The sequence below is a fragment of the Prionailurus viverrinus genome, chromosome A2 (assembly GCF_022837055.1).
Source record: "Prionailurus viverrinus isolate Anna chromosome A2, UM_Priviv_1.0, whole genome shotgun sequence".
Taxonomy (NCBI): domain Eukaryota; kingdom Metazoa; phylum Chordata; class Mammalia; order Carnivora; family Felidae; genus Prionailurus; species Prionailurus viverrinus.
The window spans coordinates 54,285,525-54,305,848 of record NC_062562.1 but is presented as its reverse complement, the minus strand read 5'-3'; the positions used below and the strand labels follow the sequence as shown (position 1 = coordinate 54,305,848).

At 45.2% G+C, this 20,324-nt stretch overlaps 1 protein-coding gene and 1 long non-coding RNA gene across 3 annotated transcripts in view; one reads left to right on the top strand and one right to left on the bottom strand.

The window, feature by feature from the left end:
• The window catches only part of FGD5 (FYVE, RhoGEF and PH domain containing 5), a 122,590-nt gene extending 102,266 nt beyond the window's left edge, over positions 1–20,324 (top strand). For both annotated transcript variants that reach the window (XM_047843568.1, XM_047843559.1), the window contains exons 13-21: positions 3,189–3,272; positions 4,388–4,467; positions 6,088–6,187; positions 6,528–6,665; positions 7,140–7,269; positions 8,094–8,224; positions 13,309–13,437; positions 18,309–18,463; positions 18,816–20,324. In XM_047843568.1, the coding sequence (XP_047699524.1) occupies positions 3,189–3,272; positions 4,388–4,467; positions 6,088–6,187; positions 6,528–6,665; positions 7,140–7,269; positions 8,094–8,224; positions 13,309–13,437; positions 18,309–18,463; positions 18,816–18,852 (984 nt within the window). In that variant the 3' untranslated portion in view covers positions 18,853–20,324. The remainder of the gene's footprint in view (positions 1–3,188; positions 3,273–4,387; positions 4,468–6,087; positions 6,188–6,527; positions 6,666–7,139; positions 7,270–8,093; positions 8,225–13,308; positions 13,438–18,308; positions 18,464–18,815) is intronic.
• LOC125157212 (uncharacterized) lies at positions 2,517–8,202 on the bottom strand. The gene is made up of 3 exons (XR_007148908.1): positions 8,062–8,202; positions 7,185–7,380; positions 2,517–2,885 (listed from the first exon to the last, which is right to left on the bottom strand). It is a non-coding gene; the product is annotated as an uncharacterized LOC125157212 (long non-coding RNA).

The following is a 20,324-nucleotide window of genomic DNA, read 5'->3' as shown; positions in this document are numbered from 1 at the left end:
GGCTGTAAGTGTCTAAGAACTCTGTTTCAGATATTTACTGAGCACCTCCTATGTGCTGGGCACTGGAAACAAAGAGATAAAGTCTCATGCTGTGCCGTCAACCTTCGGTGTCTAATGTAACTACCGAGTTAAGAGCATGACATGGACAGAACCTCAGGTCTATGGGAGCAAAGAGGGAGGTCAGCGAGAGTCAGGGAATAAAAAGATGGACAATAGCATCAGCAGCACGGATGTTTGTTATATGTTCACTGGTGCTACACACTGTGCTAAGTATATGTTTCCTGGAGAAATGGTACCTAGTTAAGCCCAGAAGGAAGGGTAAGAAGTCTGTCCTTCCCCTCTCCCTTTCTCCCCATTTTTCTGTCTCTCTTCCCTCCCTCGTGTTCCCTCCAGCATCTAGTTGGCTTCACCGTGGCCTTTTCCTCACTCATCTCCATGCTGGGCCTGGGTCTCTCATATCCCCTCATTATAATTAGGCCATAGCTCCTGCTGAATCTGGGTCCCCTTCTTTGCTCTGTCTTAGCATAGGACCTTCATAAATATCACCTAGAGAGAGAGATGGGAGGAGGATACACAGGTTCCTGAACCGGGAAGAGCCGTGATAAACACACTTAAGAATTTTTCTTCCTCATAGGTACCAGTTTCATAAAGTAATTGTAACTGTAGAACAAAGTCAGGGCCTCTGCCCACCAATGCAATGCACAGGGGTTTCAGTAATGCTACAGAGTGGTTCCCACCATGACCCCAAGCGATAGGTGGGTTTCCCCACTGGTGGCTCATTATTGTGAGAGATTCCCCTTTACTCCTCCATGAAGGATTCCTCTCCCTTCCTCCAAATCGGGCTATAAAATACCTGCTTTGAAGAAGAGAACTGTGGGCAATCAGGAGGCAGTCTGGTTCTGACCACACATAAAACCCCAGGGTGCTAATGGCAGTTGCCATGGCAGCAGGTGCCTGAGGGGCAGCCGCAAAAAGGCAGGGACTGTTCTGATGAGTGACACAAGCCAGTTCCCCAGGGTGGGCAGGCTTGTGAGCAAGGCTCTGTGCCCAGGTTTGGTCACTGTCCCCAGATGGGGCAAGAACTCAACTGCGTGGCCACCCCCCACACACCACACCTGAACACACTGGAGGCACATTCATTTGCTGATGACCCTGACTCTGCCACTTACAAGCTTTGTGCCTGTGAGCAGGTTGTCTAAGCTGTCTGTGAAATGAGGATGATAATAATGGTGCCTGCCTGATGGGATTGTTGGAGGCATGAATTGAGATCAGGGTGCTTAGCCCAGGAGCTGGCACAGAGTGAGCGTCCAGTAGGACAGTAGCTCTTGTCATTATTAGAAGGGCAGAGCTGAAAGAGTCTTTGAAGGTTCCTCTGATCTGGGGGTCAGCCTGACACCTGTTTTTGTTAATAAAGGTCTGTGGGAACACAGTCTCATGCATCTGTTAGTGGATTGTCTGTGAATGCTTTTGGGCTACAATGACTGAGTTGAATAGTTGTGACAGAAACTGTATGACCTGCAAAGACTTAAATATTTACTATCTAGCCCTTTATTAAAAGTTTTCTGGCTCCTGGTCTACTCCCAACTCTGGTTAGAGACAGTGAGGTCCAGAGAGAGGAAGGGTTTGCCTGAGTCCACCCAGCGGCTCTGTGTCCAAGCCAGGTGTCCCACACTGCTCTTGTTGGCATATTGGGATGTTGGGATCCTAAGAGCTGGAGGCAGGAAGCTTCATCTATTCTTTTCCCTCCCTCAGCAGACTCTCTACAGGGAGAGGAAGTGCTAATCCTGAGTTCTTGCTCTGTTTCAGCCCCTTAGATGCCTTGTCCTGTTCAGTCCTTGCAACACCCCTAGTTTACACTGGCTCCTACATACAGTGGGCTCACTGGGGCCATTCTCTGTCTCGGCATCTGTAATATGGTAGGGGCAGCAATGACCCCTTCTTTGCAGGGAGGAAGCTGGGGCTCAGAGAGAGAGAAATGGCCTGTCCACAGTCACACAGCTGCTACAGAGCAGAGTGAAGATTGACGTGTCTTTTCAAACTGTAAACCTTTTAGCTAAACAGAAACGCTCTCCCCTAAGGAGGTGAGGGGACTTGCACTATGTTCCTTCTGGTCTGCCTTGCATGGGGGCAAGGAGCTTCCATTGTTCAGTTAGCAAATATTAATTGAGTACCTACTGTGGTCACTGGAGGTACACCAGTGACCAGGACCCACCAGCTTTCTGTGCTCAAGGAGCTTCCTCCCTCCCTCTCTCTCTTCCTTCCTTGACTATACTTTACGGAGTCTTCATTTACAGAGTAAAATGCATCAATCTTAAGTGTATATATCTGCCTATTGACTAATGTGTATCATTGTGTAACCACCCTCTGGATCAAGATACAGAATATTTCTTTTTTTTTTTTTAATGTTTATTTATTTTTGAAGGAGAGAGAAACAGAGTGTGAGCTGGGGAGGGGCAGAGAGAGAGGGAGACACAGAATCCCAAGCAGGCTCCAGGCTCTGAGCTGACAGCACAGAGCCCAATGTGGGGCTTGAACCCACGAACCGTGAGATCACGACCCGAGCCAAAGTCGGCGCTTAACCGACTGAGCCATCCAGGCGCCCCACAGATACAGAATATTTCTTGAATGTTCACCTGTGCCTCTTAGCACTCACTTCCTCCACCCCCTGTTCAGGCAACCACTGGCCTAATTTCCATCACTACAGGTTAGCTTTGCCTCATCTGGTACTTCATATAAATGTTATGAAACAGTGTATCCTCCTCTGTGTCTGGCTTCTTTCACTTGGCATGTCTTCGAAATTCACCCATGCTGTCGTGTGTACCATCAGTTCCTTTTGGTTGCTACGTAGTACTCCACAGTGCTACCTGGTTCTTTGATGCAGTTACCTGTTGAGTAGACATTTGGGTCGTTTCCACTATTTGGCTCTTATGAATAAAGCCTCTGTGAACATTCCTGCACTTGACTTTTTGTGGACAACTGCATTTATTTCCTCTTTAAGTTTCTACCTAGGAGTGGAATTTCAGGGAAAGGACTCACATTTTAGCTCAGAGTGGTTATGCTCTCCTGTGGGGGGGGTCACTGGGGAATGCAGGATGCCTCTGCTCCCCAGAGGTCAGTGATCCTCCAGGACACAGCCTACGTTGCCTTCTGGGGTCAAGACACGTCTGATGGGATTTCCTTCTCCCCAGATGAGTGATGTGCTCCTATACACGTATCCCCAGAAAGATGGGAAGTACCGGCTGAAGAACACGTTGTCAATGGCCAGCATGAAGGTAAATGCTTGGTGTTAAGCACCCTGTTGGGTGGGTGGAAGGAGACCCCAGGGGAGGAGAGATAGCATCCCCGCTTCTAGGAGCCCACATACCAGTGGGACCAGTGGGAAGAGGCAGCCCCAAGGAAACAGCGTTATATTGTGGGTTACAGCAGGAGAGGGGACAGGGTAGGAGGACTACCTGGAGGAGGGGCACTGAGTCCCTTATGGGGGACAGATGGGGAAGAGGAAAATATTTGGACAGATGGGGAAGAGGAAAAGGCATCCTAAAAAAAGGGCAATTCATAAGGAAACCCTTGGAGGGAGGAAACAAAGTGGGGGTATGGCAAAGTTTTTTAAATTGTGATAAAATATACATAACATAAAATGTACCTGTTAACCATTTTTAAGCATACAGTTTAGCGGCATTACGCACATTCACACTGTTGTGCAACCGTCACTACCATTCATTTCTAGAACTTTTTTATCATCCCTAGATGAAACTCTCCCCATTGAACACTAACTCCCTATTCCTCCAGCTCCCTACCCCTGGCACCCACCATCCTACTTTCTGTCTCTAGGAATTTGCTCTAGATAATTCACGAGTAGAATCATACAGTATTTGTCTTTTTGTGACTGGCCCATTTCAGCACAGTGTCCTCAAGGTGAGTTCATGTTGCAGCCTGTGTCAGAATTTCCTTACTTTTTTATGGTTTAATGATATTCCGTTGTACATACAGACCATTTTTGTTTTTCCATTCATCCATAGATGGACACTTGAGTTGCTTCCACCTTTTGGCTATTGTGAATAATGCTGCTATGAACATGGTATACGGGGATCACTTTGAGACCCCGCTTTCAATCCTTTTAGGTGCATACCCACTTTCTTAGGGGTGGATGGGTGCCTACAGACCACACAGTTGGAGCTGGCACTCCCCTCTCCACAGACGCACACACACACACACACACACACACACACACACACACACACACACCCTGTACCATCAAACAAAAGTTTACCCTTTGCAGATGAGGAAACTCAGGCTCAGAGAGGGACAGTGGTAGGACCAAGAGAAGAATCCAGTCTGTGGTTGCCCCTCCCTGCCCCTGCCCTGAGGGGCTGCTTTGATTTTCCAGGTCAGCCGCCCTGTGATGGAGAAAGTGCCCTATGCCCTAAAGATTGAGACTTCCCAGTCCTGCCTGACTCTATCTGCCAGGTATGGGGAAGTGGGTAGAGGGAGGGTCTGGGGGATAGGGACACAGGATTCTATAGGTGTTAAAGTTTGGAATAACAAGCTGAATGAGTCATTTCTATTTGGTATTATCTTGGGTCTAAGGACTTATTTTTTAGAGCCTCTTCTTTTAAATACAATAATAACAATATCTCATGTTTGTAAAAGTCTATGGATTATTGATTGGGTCTTTACAGTAATGCAAGTAAAGAAGTTAAGGTGAGCAAAAAACGCACTGTGCACCTTAGTTCATAAAGTGGTCAGCTTTTAGGCTTTCATGCCTGGAGATTGAGAGAAAAACATAATGAGTGAGCATTCATCATTGGTCTTTCCCTGGTTTGGGGGTGTGGCCTTTTTCTCAGAAGGGTCTGTGTTTTCTCCAGGCCTTCAGGCTGCCCAGGGACCCTGCCTCACTCACTATGGGCAGCAAAAGAGCTTCCCCCTCCCTCTTTCAGGGCAAGGCCAGCTCCAGCTCTCTAGGCTCAGAAACCAGGGAGGTGTGGCTTCTGCTGGGGCCACTGTGGGGGCTGAGACAGGGTCACCAAGGCATGGGTGTCTCCCCTCACAGCTGATATGTGACCCTGGCAGGAGGCAGCAATGCCCTCTGTGTGGCGTAGTGCACATCACGTTCTCATGCAGATGCATTTGCTCATTTAGCATTTATTAGCCACTCCTCAGTGCCAGGCCCTGTGCTGAGGACACAGATTTAAACCTTGATGTGCTCAGGGAGAAGCTCACATTAAGGGCGGGAGAGTTGTGTACCAATTACAACGTAGAGCATAACTGCAGTAATAGTTAAGTGTTGATGACACGAGTAGCATGCACTGGGCACCTGCCCGGTCTCAGGCACCTCCTCTGACCCCATCGCCACCCTACCCACCCCCTACCCCCTGTCCCTCCTTCCCAGGCCAAAGGGATGCCTTATCCTGGCTTTCCTGGGGCAGACCACACACTTACGCAAGGTGGGAGCGACACCTAGTGGGTCCAGGGAGAATTTCCACCACTCTGCCTCTTGGGGCAGAGCTCAAAGCTCAGGCAACCCTGAAGGGCAGGGTGTGGAGTGGGAATTTGAGAAGTCATCTTGTTGGGGAGGGGGTGTCTGGGAAGCTATGTGGGAAAATGAGGAGGAAGATGGAGAGACGAGGATGTTGATATTTTCCAACTTCACCTAGCCATCCCCTCCCCATGTACACAGCCCTCTGCACCCTGTCCCCTGTCCCTCCTCAAGTGTGGGACTCTCTACATCTTCCTAATGCCCCTTGCTTTTGCATGGTGCTTTGCCATTAACAAAGTCCACCCATGTCCCACATGTCATTTCTTCCCACAACAGTACTGGGAGTTAGAGGGATAGTGTTGACAGTGCCATTTACAGGTAAAGAAGCAGGCCCAGAGGACAGCTAGCATGCCCTGGCCACCCTTCTAGTAGATGGAGGTGCTGAGTTACGATCCTAGGCTGATCTGGCAGGTGGCCAGTGCTCAGTGGGATTTCAGACACTGACAGGCACAGCCAGGAGAAATGTGGGGGGACTTGATCTACACTGAGAAGCAGAGGCAGAGCCGCCGTGCACACCTGCATGCCTTGTTCACACCAGCTTGTGTCCACAGCTCCTGTGCTGAGCGAGATGAATGGCACAGCTGTCTGAGTAGAGCCCTCCCTGAGGATTACAAGGCCCAGGCTCTGGCTGCCTTTCACCACAGCGTGGAGGTGAGTGGAGGGCCCTGAGACCCACCTGATGCCACTCTCCCAGCCCTGGGTTTCCCTGGGCACCCATACACCCAGGAGGGCTCTCAGCTCCTTCCATCACACCCCTTCTCCTTCCCTTCCCACCACACTCCCCCACAGCCAGGCAGTCACTGTGCAGCCCAAATACAGCACTTCCCATTGGCTCTGTGTCTGACCCAAGGTTAGGATCCTGGAAGCCACCGTGCAGTGGAGGGGGTTGTAGAATTAGGATCTACCCTACACGTACACATCCTGCACAGGAAAGAGGGCACCCATCTAGCTATCTCCCGACCACAATGCTCACCCGATTCCTTTGTTCCAGATACGGGAGAGGCTGGGGGTCAGCTTGGGGGAGAGGCCCCCCACCCTGGTGCCTGTCACACATGTTATGATGTGCATGAACTGTGGCTGTGACTTCTCCCTCACCCTGAGGCGTCATCACTGCCACGCCTGTGGCAAGGTGAGTCACCTCACCTGGGTGAGTGTGTACATAGAGTCGTGTGGGGTTGGCTGTCAGGGATATCCAGCAGCTACTGAGTGTCAGGCCCAGGGAAGGGTGTTTTCACACCAACCCTGCGAGGTAGAGATTGTTAATACCCATTTTACTGATAGTCTCAAACCAGGGCTCCAAATCCCATTTCACTATACCACCGTACTCCCAAAAGACAACCATAGCACACATGGTTATTGTCCCAGGAGAAAACGTATCACGTCCTGGTTAAGGACTCATCAGAAAAACTGATAAAAACACTTGCACAGAAACTCTGTACCTTCACAATGGAAAAGCAGGGGGATCCGACACAGTTCTGTGCTCAGAACACATGGCCCCTGGAGAGGTGGGGTGGGGGGATTGGCAGAGGCGAGGGAATGCTGGCCCTCTGCACAGGCAGAGGAGGAGAACCATTCCAATGTGTGTCCCCAACTGGGCCTGCAGATCGTGTGCCGGAATTGTTCGAGAAACAAGTACCCCCTGAAGTACCTCAAGGACCGGATGGCCAAGGTCTGTGATGGCTGCTATGGGGAGCTGAAGAAGAGGGGCGGGGATGTCCCAGGCATGATGAGAGGTAACCTGGGGACACCATCTCCGTTCTTCCAGGTGGCCCACGTGGCTTCTCGCCGGCCCGTGGTTGGTGCCTGAAACCACTTTTCTGGGGAGGCTCAGAACAAAAGCAGTCCTGAAGGAAGAAAGAGGGGTTTAAACCATACCTGGGGGACCATTTCCCAAAATAGTGGTTCCACAATAAATCAATAGGCACTGCCAGAGGAAGCGTTCTGCAGGCAGCTAAGCTTGGGAAATGCTGGGTCAGTGCATCTCTGTGAAGGGGACGGTAGGCGTGGTGACTCATGGTTACTTTGCCATAGCGGCCCTCTTTTGAAAATGTTCTGTAGGCCTGTGTTCTATGGGACTTTTTCAGGATAAGGATTGTAAGACGGATAGCAGAGGAGTTGTGGATCAGGGAAGGGCTGAGGGCTCTTTGATTGAGAAAGGAACCTGGGGAAGCTGTGCTAGCCCTTGAGAGACTGTGCTCAGGGTCCAGGCTTTGTCCAAGCAGGGTCAGGCCAGAGGGACAGCAAGTGTATCCTGGACCTAAAACCAAAGATTTCTCCTCTCTGGAGCCCCCCGAGGCCATCACAGAGGACAGCCCAGGTGAAGAAGGGATAGCCAGCACCCAGAAAAAGCCTTCCTTCTTGGCTCCCATGGCCTTTGTGTCAGTAGATAAAGTGTGCCTGTTCTTCTGGTCACACCTAACCCCCATCATGAAGCTGATTTCCATCGCAGGAGGGACCAGGAGCTCTAATTTTACAGGAATTGGCATTCCAAAGTAAGATGCATGCCTGTCTGCATGGACACTCACCTCCATTCCTCTATGGCTTGTCTTGGTTACAGAGCGGCCCGTGAGCATGAGCTTTCCCCTGTCCTCCCCACGCTTTTCGAGCAGTGCCTTCTCGTCCGTCTTCCACAGCATCAACCCCTCAACCTTCAAGAAGCAGAAGAAAGTTCCTTCAGCCCTGACTGAGGTAAGGCAGGTAGACTGCCTGTGTGGGAGGCAAGGGATTTAGAAGGTTCATGGCCTTCCTCGGACAGGGTCAGAACCTGCCCCAGGCTGACTGAACTTTACAGGACAAAGAGAATTCCTAACATGAGACATTCTAGCTACAAGGAGTAACTCACCACTAACAGGGCCTGTCTTCTGGGCGTGACTAAGAACATGTCTGATTGGTGGCAGAAGGCAGGACCCCAAATGGTTATGGATGGTGCTAGAAGCCTTTCCCATTCCTCTCTCCCCTTCTCCCCTCCACGTGTTTCTTTTTTTCTCCTTACTTTCTTTCCTGTCGCATAGCCTGGACCAGGTCAGGTCCCCAGCAGTGGTGCACAGATCACTGGGGCTCTTCTGACTAAAACAGCTACAGTCCTGACTTCGCCCTCCCCAGCAGGCCCTTGGAACTGTGCCATCCACTCAGCCTGTGGGTCCCAAATGGCCTCAGGTGCTGTGCCTCCTGGAGGGTGTGGGACTCTGTGCAGGAAACCTCAGCATTGGTTAAACTCAAGTCCGTTCTTTAAGGAGGGCCAGATTCTATGTTTATATTCTGATCACAACCACAAACAAATGTGTGCCCGTGAATATACAAGCTGTCAAAAGAGCATGCTCAGCTGTTTCCAAGTTTTTGCATTAATATTCATTATTAAGTAGCTGGTGGCAAGGGTTTTAAGAAGTGTTAGGGTATGAAATATTTAAAGAGGTACTGTTCTATTCATTAACTTAATACCTTTGCATATTAAAAATCTTGGGAATAACACGTGGTAAAAAAATTTTTTTCAGAACACAAAGGAATACCTGATGAAACGTACGTTTTTCTCTCCCTCCCTGAACTCCTCCAGTCCCACCACCCCCAGAAGTAACCATGAAGTTTCTTATGGATCCTTCCAGAAATTTTAATGCATATACATAATAAAGATGCACATTCATAGATCCTCTTTTTTTTTTACCCGAAATACAACAAATTGTACTAAATCTTCTGTACATTTTCACACTTCATTTCTCTTAACTATCATTCCACATTTGCTGACATGCAGATCTCACACGTTTTACATCATGTGGTTGTAAGTCATCCCTTTCCAGTAATTAGAAAAGATCACCTCTCACTCCTTCTGTGGTGGCTCACAGAACCCGAGTGTTCCACGGGCACAGAGTTTGAGAACCACTGCTCTTAGCCTTCCAGAGTCGAGCAGCTCTGATGCTGGTGCCCCAGCCAGCCCTTTAGTAATTTTTGCTTAAAGTGACAACCTTTTTATTATCCAGCAAAGATTACACTTAGTGGGATTTGCAGCAGCCCCAGGAGAAATGTGCCCCACCCCACCCCCCACTGCCCTGTCCCCTTCCCCCAGGAGCACCATCTCCGCAGCAAGCCCTACTCCCCATGAGAAAGTCTGCAGAAATGCTGCCTCCTGAGCATCTGCCAGAAAGGGAGGTTGCAGAATCGGTTTCTTCCAATGTGTTCTGTCCACTCTGCCTTTCCTCACTCTATGAGCTGCCCCAACAGGGCAAGTGCCAGGAGAGAAAGCTCGTGTCTGGTTCTAGGAGTCTTGGAACCTGTGGCGGAGACAGACTCCTTTCCTGGTACTTCTCAAAACAGCCCAGGCTGGTGGTGGCCTCCTTTCCCTTCAGTAAAGTTCATCGACCTTCAGAGTACTTGCCAAGAGATCCAAGTTCTTATCTTCTCTTCAGCTAGGTAGGGATTTGGCCTTTGGTAGATACCTCCATGCCTCCAGGCCCATCTGTAAAATGGGAAAGTCAGATTCAATTATTTCCAAACCTGGCCTTCTTTCTCCAATAGTAAGATTAGCATTTATGAGCAGTTCCTGTAGGCCAGGCACTATACCTGTCAGGCACCTGTCTTGTGTCATTTAATCCCAGTTTTAATAACAGGGAAACTGAGACTTCAAAGAAGTAATTGCCCACACTGCCCATCAAATAACTGGGAGAACCTGGACTGGAGCCCCAGACTGGTATTACTCTACACCTGTGTTCTGAACCTCCACATAAAGACTGTGCAACAGACAAGTACTGCTTCTAATAACAACAGGAGTTAACATTCCCCATTAGGCAGACCTTTTAAGTAAACATTAAAAAGAGGATCCATCTTTAAGATCCATCCTCTTATCCTTTTAGTATAAGAGATAAGCTTAAAAGTATAAGAATCAATGTTTTGAACATGTATGTGTGGAGTTTTTTAAAGTTTTTCTTTAAATTCCAGTTTACAGCGTAATATTAGTTTCAGGTATACAATAATAGTGATTCAGTACTTACACCTGGGGCTCCTCATGACCAGTGCCCTCCTAATCTCCATCACCTATCTCCCCTGTTCCTCTACCCACCTCCCCTCCGGTAACCATCAGTTTGTTCTATGTAGTTAAGAGTCTGTTTCTTGGTTTGTCTCGTTTCCCCCTTTGCTCATATGTTTTGTTTCTTAAATTCCACATATGAATGAAATCGTATTGTATTTGTCTTTCTCTGACTTATTTCACTTAGGATCATACTCTCTAGCTCCATCTGTGTTGTTGCAAATGGCAAGATTTCATTCTTTTTCATGGCTGATATTCCATTGTATGTGTATACCACTTCTTTCTCCATTCATCTAGTGTGATTGATAGATGGTAGGATAGTTCTATTTTTAACTTTTTGAGGAACCTCCATTCTGTTTTCCAGAGTGGCTGTACCAGTTTTCATTCCCACCAACAGTACACAAGGGTCCCCCTTTCTTCACATCCTTGCCAACACCTGTTGTTTCTTGTGTTGTTGATTTTAGCCATTCTGACAGGTGTGTGATGTTATCTCATTGTGGTTTTGTTTTGAATTTCCCTGATGGTAAGTGATGATGAACATCTTTTCACATGTTTGTTGGCCACATGTATGTCTTCTTTGGAGAAATGTCTGTTCAAGTTTTCTGCCCATTTTTTAATTGGGTTATTTGTTTTCTGGGTGTTGATTTGTATACATTCTTTATATACTAACCCTTTATTGGATATGTCATTTACAATATCTTCTCCCATTCAGTAGGTTGTATTTTAGTTTTATTGATTGTTTCCTTTGCTGTGCAGAAGCTTCTTATTTTGAAATAACTCCAATAGTTTATTTTTGCTGTTGTTTCCCTTGCCTCAGGAGACATACCTAGAAAGAAGTTGCTATGGCCAATGTCAAAGAAATTACTGCCTATGTTCTCCTCTAGGATTTTGATGGTTTCCTGTCTCACATTTAGGTCTTTTATCCATTTTGAATTTATTTTTGTGTGTGGTGTAAGAAAGTGATCCAGTTTCAGTCTTTTGCCATCCAGTTTTCCCAACACTATTTGCTGACAGAAACAGTCTTTGTCCTGTTGGATATTCTTTCCTGCTTTGTCAAAGATTAATTGACCATATAGTTGTGGGCTCATTTCTGGGGTTTCTATTCTGTTACATTGATCTATGTTGTCTGTTTTTGTGCCGGTACCATACTTTTTTGATGACTACAGCTTTGTAATATAACTCAAAGTCTGGAATTGCAATGCCTCCACCTTTGCTTTTCCTTTTCAAGATTGCTTTGGCTATTTGGGGACTTTTGTGGTTCCATACAAATTTTAGGATTGTTTGTTCTAAGTCTGTGATATTTTGATAGGGATTGCATGAAATGTGTAGATTGCTTTGGGTAGTATAGACATTTTAGCAATATTTATTCTTCCAATCCATGAGCATGGAATGTCTTTCCATTTCTTTGTGTCTTCTTCAAATTTTTTATCATTATTCTATAGTTTTCAGAATACAGGTCTTTAATCTCTTTTGTTAGGTTTATTCCTAGGTATCTTATTATTTTTCATGCAATAGTAAATTGTAAATGAGATTCTTTAATTTCTCATGCAACAGATTTCTATACAATGATTTTGTGTCCTGCAATTTTACTGAATTTATTTTATCATTTCTAGCACGTATTTGGTGGAGTCTTTTGGGTTTTCTATGTATAGTATCATGTCATCTGCAAATAGTGTAAGTTTTATTTCTTCCTTGCCAATTTGGATACCTTTTTTTTTGTAAGTAATCTCTACACCCAACATGGATATTGAACTCATGACCCTGAGATTGAGTCACATGGTCCACTGACTGAACCAGCCAGGCACCCCAGCTGGGATCCCTTTTATTTCTTTTTGTTATCTGATTGCTATGGCTAGGACTTCTAGTACTATGTTGCATAGAAGTAGTGAGAGTGGACATCCCTGTCTTGTTCCTGACCACAAAGGAAAAGCTTTCAGTTTACCCTATTTAGGATGACACTAGATGTGTGTTTTTCATGTGGCCTTTGTCAAGGCATGTTTCCTCTAAACCTACTGTGTTGAGGGTTTTTATCATGAAAAGATGTACTTTGTCAAATGCTTTTTCTACATCTATTGAACTAATCATATGGTTCTTGTTCTTTTGTTAATGTGATGTGTTGATTGATTTGCAAATGTTGAACTACCCTTAAAACATAGGAATAAATCCCACTTGATTGTGGTGAATGATTTTTTTAATATATTGTTGGATTCGGTTTGCTAGTATTTTGTTGAGGATTTTTGCATCTATATTCACCAGAGATATTTGGCCTGTAGTTCTCTCTTTTGGTGGTGTCTTTATCTGGTTTTGATGTCAGGGTAATGCTGGCCTCATAAAATGAATTTGGGAATTTTCCTTCCTTTTCTGTTTTTTGGACTAGTTTGACAAGAATAGGTATTAACTCTTATAGGAATCAGTTTTAGAGGGAAGAACCTTTCCCTCAAATATCTGCAGTTTCATGTTTTGGGGGCTTGGGAACTGGGAAGAGGGAGCCAAGAATCTGCAATACCACTCGGGACAGCACTCCCGAAGGCTGTTTTTGACTCTTGTGTTTCCTGGGTGCATTCAGTAAATCCTGTCTTAATCCCTGGTACTGTTTTGCTGCTTTTGAGGTACTGGATGTATCCTGAGACCTCATCCAAGTCTCAGATTTCAAAGCAGTATAAACACTCTCTGCCAACTGGTTTGCAGTGTCACTTTAGCTCTGTCTGAACTATGCCTACCACCTGCTGTCCTGACCACTCTGCTTCCCTTCTGTCAGGTGGCCGCCTCCGGAGAGGGCTCTGCCATCAGTGGCTATCTCAGCCGGTGCAAGAAAGGCAAGAGGCACTGGAAGAAGCTCTGGTTCGTCATCAAAGGCAAAGTGCTCTACACCTATATGGCCAGTGAGGTAGTGGCGATTCTTGCTTTCTCTCCTCTCATCTGTGATGGCCCTCAGGTTAAGCTCACGCCTCAGAATGTCCATCTGGGCATGCACAACACCCCGTCACCTGCAGGGCCATGTGAGGCCAGGATGCTGTTCCCATGTCATTCAAGTCTGTATCGAGCAATACCATGTGCTGAGTGCTGCTGTGGATACCCAACCACGTGTTGGTTCCAGATCTAAAGAATTGACCATTCCTCCATGGAGATAAGGCAGTACAGTGTGCAGACCTGTGTGTACACCCAGGTGGTTTGAATGTCACAGGCCCAGCATCCAGCACAAGCCAAGCACTCTATAAGAGCAGGCTGCTTTCTGCTCTCCACCCGGTTGTTTGGGACAGAACTCAACAGCTTAGAGAAAGCTACCACACTTTTGCTCCGTGCATTTCTTTTATCAGGGAGCTACATTGCTTCATGGTAACACTTGTACCAAATAAAACTTAAGTTTCTGTTTTTATAGATCATCTTACCTTTATGTCTTATAAAATGTAGGAGAGAGGGCCTTGGGAGTGAAGCTTGCTTCCAGAGTAGACAGGTGTGGGCTATGGTTATACAGCAGGGAGCTGTCTGGTCTTGACCCAGGCTGATTCTGTAGGATAGTTTGGAAGATTTCCATGTCCAGGCCTCACCATCTGGTGGCTTCCATGGGCTAAACCCACTCTGAAAATTGGTCTTAGGGGCACCTGGGTGGCTCAGTCTGTTAAGCATCCGGCTCTTGATTTCTGCACTGACAGCACAGAGCCTGCTTGGGATTCTCTCTCTCCCCCTTTCTCTCTGCTCCTCCCCTGCTCTCTTTCTCTTTCTCTCAAAAATAAATGAATAATAACTAAAAAAAAAAAAAAAAGGCAAGAAAGAAAATGGGACTTGCATGTGCTTTGCTGCAGAGGGTGTGTGCTTTACCCCAGGAGGATGTTCACATCAGCACAAGGCTGGCCTTTCTACCCTGACCCCGCCGCCCCCTCCTCCCCGATGCTGGCCAGTGTGCAGAGGGCACTTCCTTTTTCAGGGCATAAAGTTTCTCTCACAAAAGACCTGCAACTGTGATGGTTGCAGCCTGCTCCTTCCTCAGGGAATCCCAGAGGCTAGGAGGGACACAGACAGGCTTGGAGGGGGTACCCACTGTAGCTTGAGTGACTCAGGTGCTGTGTGAGCCAAGCCCTCACTGACATGTCCATAGAGGAGCAGAGGATTTTTGAGCTAGGGAGAATTTTGATCTTTCCAGAACAAACTGAAATGTGATACAATGTCCACCTGCAGCCCAGAGCATCTTCTAAAGTAGGTATTGCGCAGGACGCTCACAGGAGTTCTCTAAAAACTGGGTTCTGAGGGAACCTTGAGTAGGCAGTTCGTGGGACTGCCTCACAGAAATACTTCTCAGAATCTCTAATGTACCAAGGAGAGCTGTGGGTCTCTGAAATAAGGAGATTTCCCAAGCTGGCCTGACCATGGGCCCTTCCTCATGGAGCGTCTTGTGGAACCATTCCATCCCGTGGAACACTCTTTGGGAAGAAATGCAGGCTTAGACAGGTGAACAAAGGCCAGTGATGATTAAATAATCACCAAATAGAGGTGAGTCCTGTGTGAGAATGGAAAAGCCAGAGTCTCTAGGTCATGAGCAACAGTTGTCATGGAAGTGACACCCTAAGTTTGTTTTTTTAAATTTTTTTCATGTTTATTGATTTTGAGAGCGGGGGGAGTGGGAGAGGGGCAGCAAGAGAAGGAGAGAGAGAACCCCAAGCAGGCTCTGCACTGACAGCACAGAGCCTGATGCAGGGCTTGATCTCACAAACCTCGAGATCATGACATGAGCTGAAATCAAGAGTCAGATGTTTAACCAACTGAACCACCCAGGCGCCCCCCCTCCCCCTGCTAAGTTGATAGATGGATTTTAAGTATGCTTCCAAAGTAGTTTTTTTCTATAGAGAGGAACTTGTACAATTTCTTAGTAAGGTCATATCACTGATAGCACTAAGCTCTCAAATTCCATCAAAGAAAAAAGGTTTGATAAAACGGATAGCCAGTTTTCACTGTCTATACTACCGTGAACCCCTGTCATGTACCTGTGTATCCCCACCTCATCCCCTTCCACCAGAGATTAGTTTTATCTCTTTCAGATCTTTATATAAATGGAATCTCATACAAATGTGATTTCTTCCATTCAGCATGATGTGTTTGAGATTCACCTGTGTTTTTGAATATAGCAATAGGTCATTACATTTTCTACTGAGTAGTATTCCATGTTGTGAACACATCACCATTTGTTTTCCCACTCATCAGTTGAAGGACATTTGGGTTGTTTCCAGTTTTGGGTTGTAATGAATGAAGCCACTTTAAACTTTTATATACAGGTTTTTATGTGAAAATAGGTTTTTTTATTTCACTTGGGTAGACACCTACAATTGGAATTTCTGGATCATAGGAAGGTATATGTTTGGTTTATCAGAAATTACAGACCTTTTGCAAAATTATCTACCATTTTACATCCCCCTCACATTTACATGTGAGATTTATGGTTGTTCCACATCTTTGTCAACACTTGGTATTGTCAGTCTTTAATTTACTAGTATCTCAGTGTGGTTTTAGTTTAAATTTCCATAATGACTAATGATATTGTTAATGTGCTTATTGGCTATTTATGGATTTCCCTTTGAGAAGTGTCTGTTCAGATCTCTTAGACAATTTTTTAAGTAGGTTGTCTTCTTCTTATTGAGTTATAGGAGTTCTTTACATATCTTGGATACCAGTCTTTTGTCAGATAAATGTTTTGTGAACATTCTCTCCCTGTTTTTGGCTTGCCTGTGCATTTTCTTAATGAATGAATTTGTTCTGTTGTTTTGATGAACAGAAGTTTTAAACTTAACCAAATTTATCAGTATTTTCCTTTGTGGCCATTGCTTTTCATATCATAAGAAACTTTTGTCTGCAGGTCACAAGTTGTTCCCCATATTTGCTTCTGACAACTTTAATGTTTCAGTTTTTACACTGAGGTCTATGTGAAATTAATTATTGAGTGTGGTGTGAGATAGGAGTTGAGGTTCATTTTTTTCCCAAATGGATATCCAGTTATTTGAGCACAACTCATTAAAAAAGATTTTCCTTTCCTTATAGGATGATTTGGTCCCTTTGTTAAATATCAAATGGCTAAACACATTTGGACCTATCTCTGGGTTTTCTATTCTGTTTCACTGATAATATTTACCAATTCTTATGCCACTGCCTTACTACCTTAATCACTAGAACTTTATAGTAAGTCTTGAAGTCAGGTTGCATAAGCCTCCAACATTTTTCTTTTTAAAGATTGTTTGGAGTATTCTATGTATTTTGTGTTTCCATGTAAACTTGTCAATTCTACCAAAAAGCCTAAGATTATGATGGGGATTGTTGAAGCAACTTGGGGAGAATTGGCATCTTAACAATATTAAATCTTCAAATCTATGAACATGGTATAAATCTTCATGTATGTAGTTCTTTAATTTTTCCTTTTATGTTTTGGAGTTTTAGTATAGAGATCTTATACTTCTGTTCTTGCATTTTTGTTAACTTTATTCCTATTTTATTTTTTAGATGCTACTTTGTTGTTTTTCTTTTTGGATGCTATATTGAATGGCATTTATTTGCTAGTTACTTGCTGCTAGTACACAGATATAAAAAAAAATGATTATGCTGTGACCTTGCTAAATTATTGGTTCTAGTAGTTGTTTTATAATCAAACAAGCCCTTTGCAAGCATAGATCGTTTAACTTCTTTTTCTTATCTTTATGTCTTTCTTCTTCTTGCTGCACTGCAATGGCTAGGAACTCCAGTATAATTTTGAATTTAATTGGTGGGAGCGAGTACCCTCTTGCCTTATTCCCAATCTTAGAGGAAAAGCATTCAGTATTTCACTCTTAAGTAAGATGTTAGCTGTAGTTATTTTACGGATGCCCTCAGATTAAGGAAGCCCCCTTCTAATCCTAGTTTGCGGAGGTTTTTTTTTTTTAATCATGAATCGATATTGAATTTTGTCAGATTCTTTTTCTGGTCCAGCAGTCTTTGAAAATTGATTCCCTTTTATATACAACCTCAGCTCCCCCTCCTTCTCTTCCCACAGCCTTCTTAGCTAATTATATTTTAACTAATTGCTTAGCTAATTATATCTGTTTTTGTATGGTTTAATAAAGTATTTTATGAGAATGTATTTTTATATAAATATGTATGTATGAACATATCTATATATATATAAATCTTTTTCCTCTGAGCACTGTGATTTTAAGATCCATTTATGTTCTCTGTGTACATGTCATGAAATTTTTAGCAAGTTGATAGGACAGACACCCTGAGTGCTCCATATTGAGGCATTGTGAATGAGGGCTTGGGGGAATGAGCACAGGGTATGTTATCGAAAGTACTAACGGAAAACAGAGTCACTGACTATTCGAGTCAGCCTGAAGAACGCAGTGTTAGAAGGTGGTCATGAGTCCAAGTTCTGGCTCAGCCCCTTACTAAACTGTGTAATTAATCTTGGGGAGTTATTTACCTTCTCTGAGCCTCAGTTTCCTCTTAGAACAGGAGTGACACCTTCTATGATTGTTGTGAAAGATTCGGCATGATAATGTAAAGATAAAAATGCCTGGGCCCTAATAGGCTGTCACAGAATGTTAAGTTTCTTTCCCTCCTCGTGATTGGTCCTGGCGGGATCAGGGGAAAAGAGTATGTGTGTGGCTGGTCTAGAGTTGCCAAACCATGCCCTACACAGAAGAGCGCATTGTGCATCTTACATCAGAGGTAACGGTAAATGCTAAGCAATTGACTGTGTGTTGTGTGGTGTTTACTATCAGTTTTCCCTTTTGCCCTCTGCAGGACACAGTGGCCATGGAGAGTATGCCCCTGCTCGGTTTCACCATTGCCCCAGAAAAGGAAGAGGGCAGCAGTGAAGTAGGACCTATTTTTCACCTCTACCACAAGAAAACCCTATTTTATAGCTTCAAAGCAGAGGATACCAATTCAGCTCAGAGGTACCCAAATAACTATCCTTGCCTCTCCCTCTGGAAGGAAACAAGTTGCTACCCAGGGCTTTGGATGCTCTCTGCTGCAGCCATCCTGTTCCATCAAATCCCTTTGGGCCACAGCAATGGAACTATCTGTTCCTGATCATGAGATTTTTTTAAGATTATCATGATTCGTTCATACAGGCGTGCATTGATTCACCAAGCCTTTACACTGTGTTCCAGACCTTTTGCTAAATGCTAGGCAACAAATATGAATATGACCTCAGGTAATAGTCACCTAGTCCACCTAGTCACATAAAGGTTCTGCCAGAGTCGCAGAGCCATGACACCTAAATGTTCCCTCTCCTCTGTTTTACAGGTGGATCAAGGCCATGGAAGATGCAAGTGTGTTATAGCAGTTATCAGGCATGTGGACTCAGAATAAACTCTTAGGTTGATATGTGGACCCTTCTAGAAGTCGATCTGTGTCTCCACTCATTGGGGCTCACATCTGGATTCAGCATGGAGCCTAATCCTTTTTTGCTGTAACCCCCTCTCTCGCCTTCACAAGTGGAACCCTTAAGGAATATTTATGAACCGCTCCTTTTCTGTTCTCGTGTCTTCCACCCACCCGACTCCACCCCAACCCAGCAGAAACTATTTCCCTGCCCAGTAGTGAGTTCAAGTTTAGTAACATGAAGACATGGAAACAATAGAAAAAGTACGATGCAGTACTTAGAAATGCAGGCTTTTTAGTGGAAACAAGCTTTTACAATTTTTACTGGTGGTAAACATGATCACTTGTCATAGCATTGACATCAGTGCCTCAGGTGAAACAAGAAACAACTGGTGAATAACAGCTACCCTCCTCGAAAGCACTTTATTGTTTTATTGAGCTACAACCTTCAGTTTTATGTTTTCCAAGTGATTTACTTAAGTAAGTAGCAGATGGAGCCCCGTGGACTAATTTGCCACCAGTTCTCAACAAGAGTATGTACAAGTGATTTGTGCAAACCTGGCTGGACCTTGCCAAGTGGGCTGGTGAGCAACACTTGGCCTGGGCGGGAGAGGGGGGTGGGGCGCGGGTGGCCGGGCAGGGGGTCCTCCTCGCTGCGGAGGCCACACTGGACTGAATAAGATGGCAAGGATTTTCTCCTCCATTTGATCATGCAACCTGTATACTGACATGACTTAATAAAGGAAGGACCCCCTCCTTCCCGGGGTGGTCCTCACACTACACCAGTGCTGGAAGCTCGGCTGCTGGCAGACCCAGCCCCCACCCTGTAGGTCGCTGCAAGCCTCTGAAGAGATAGGGTCTGCTTTAATTTATTGTGTGCCTTCCTGTGTCTACCCAACATGAGCTAACAGCGTTGTGTCTATAAGAACCTGTGCTTGTTTTCACCACAGCTATCCTCCAGCTATCCTTCGGCTGTACTACCGAAGAGAAAGAGATAGGAAGAGAAAAAAGATACAGTCACAAGGTGAATTAGTGGACTTGACCGGTGGCTCTGGACACAGTGAGGGAGCACAGAAGTAGTGGCTTGAAGAGACTCTCTGGGCACCTGGGGTTCAGCCACCTCCTGCTGATGACCGCTGCTCATTTTGCTGGACAAATTTCTACATGAAGCAGAATGGGGGCAGGGCAGGTGGGATTCCTTGTTACTCTCATCGAAATAGAAAACAATCATATCATTTTCTGATGTCCTGTCCCCATCCTCCTGCTGCCCTGTTCCCTAAACAAAAAGGCATTTGCTGACAAACCTTTTGTAAAAAGTACCATCTCAAGGAGTTATTTACATTAAATATTTTCAGGGGAATTTTTTTTCCTAGTTTGCAACTTCTCTTTTAAAATGTTTGCATTAAACATCCAATTAATGATTCAAACTAA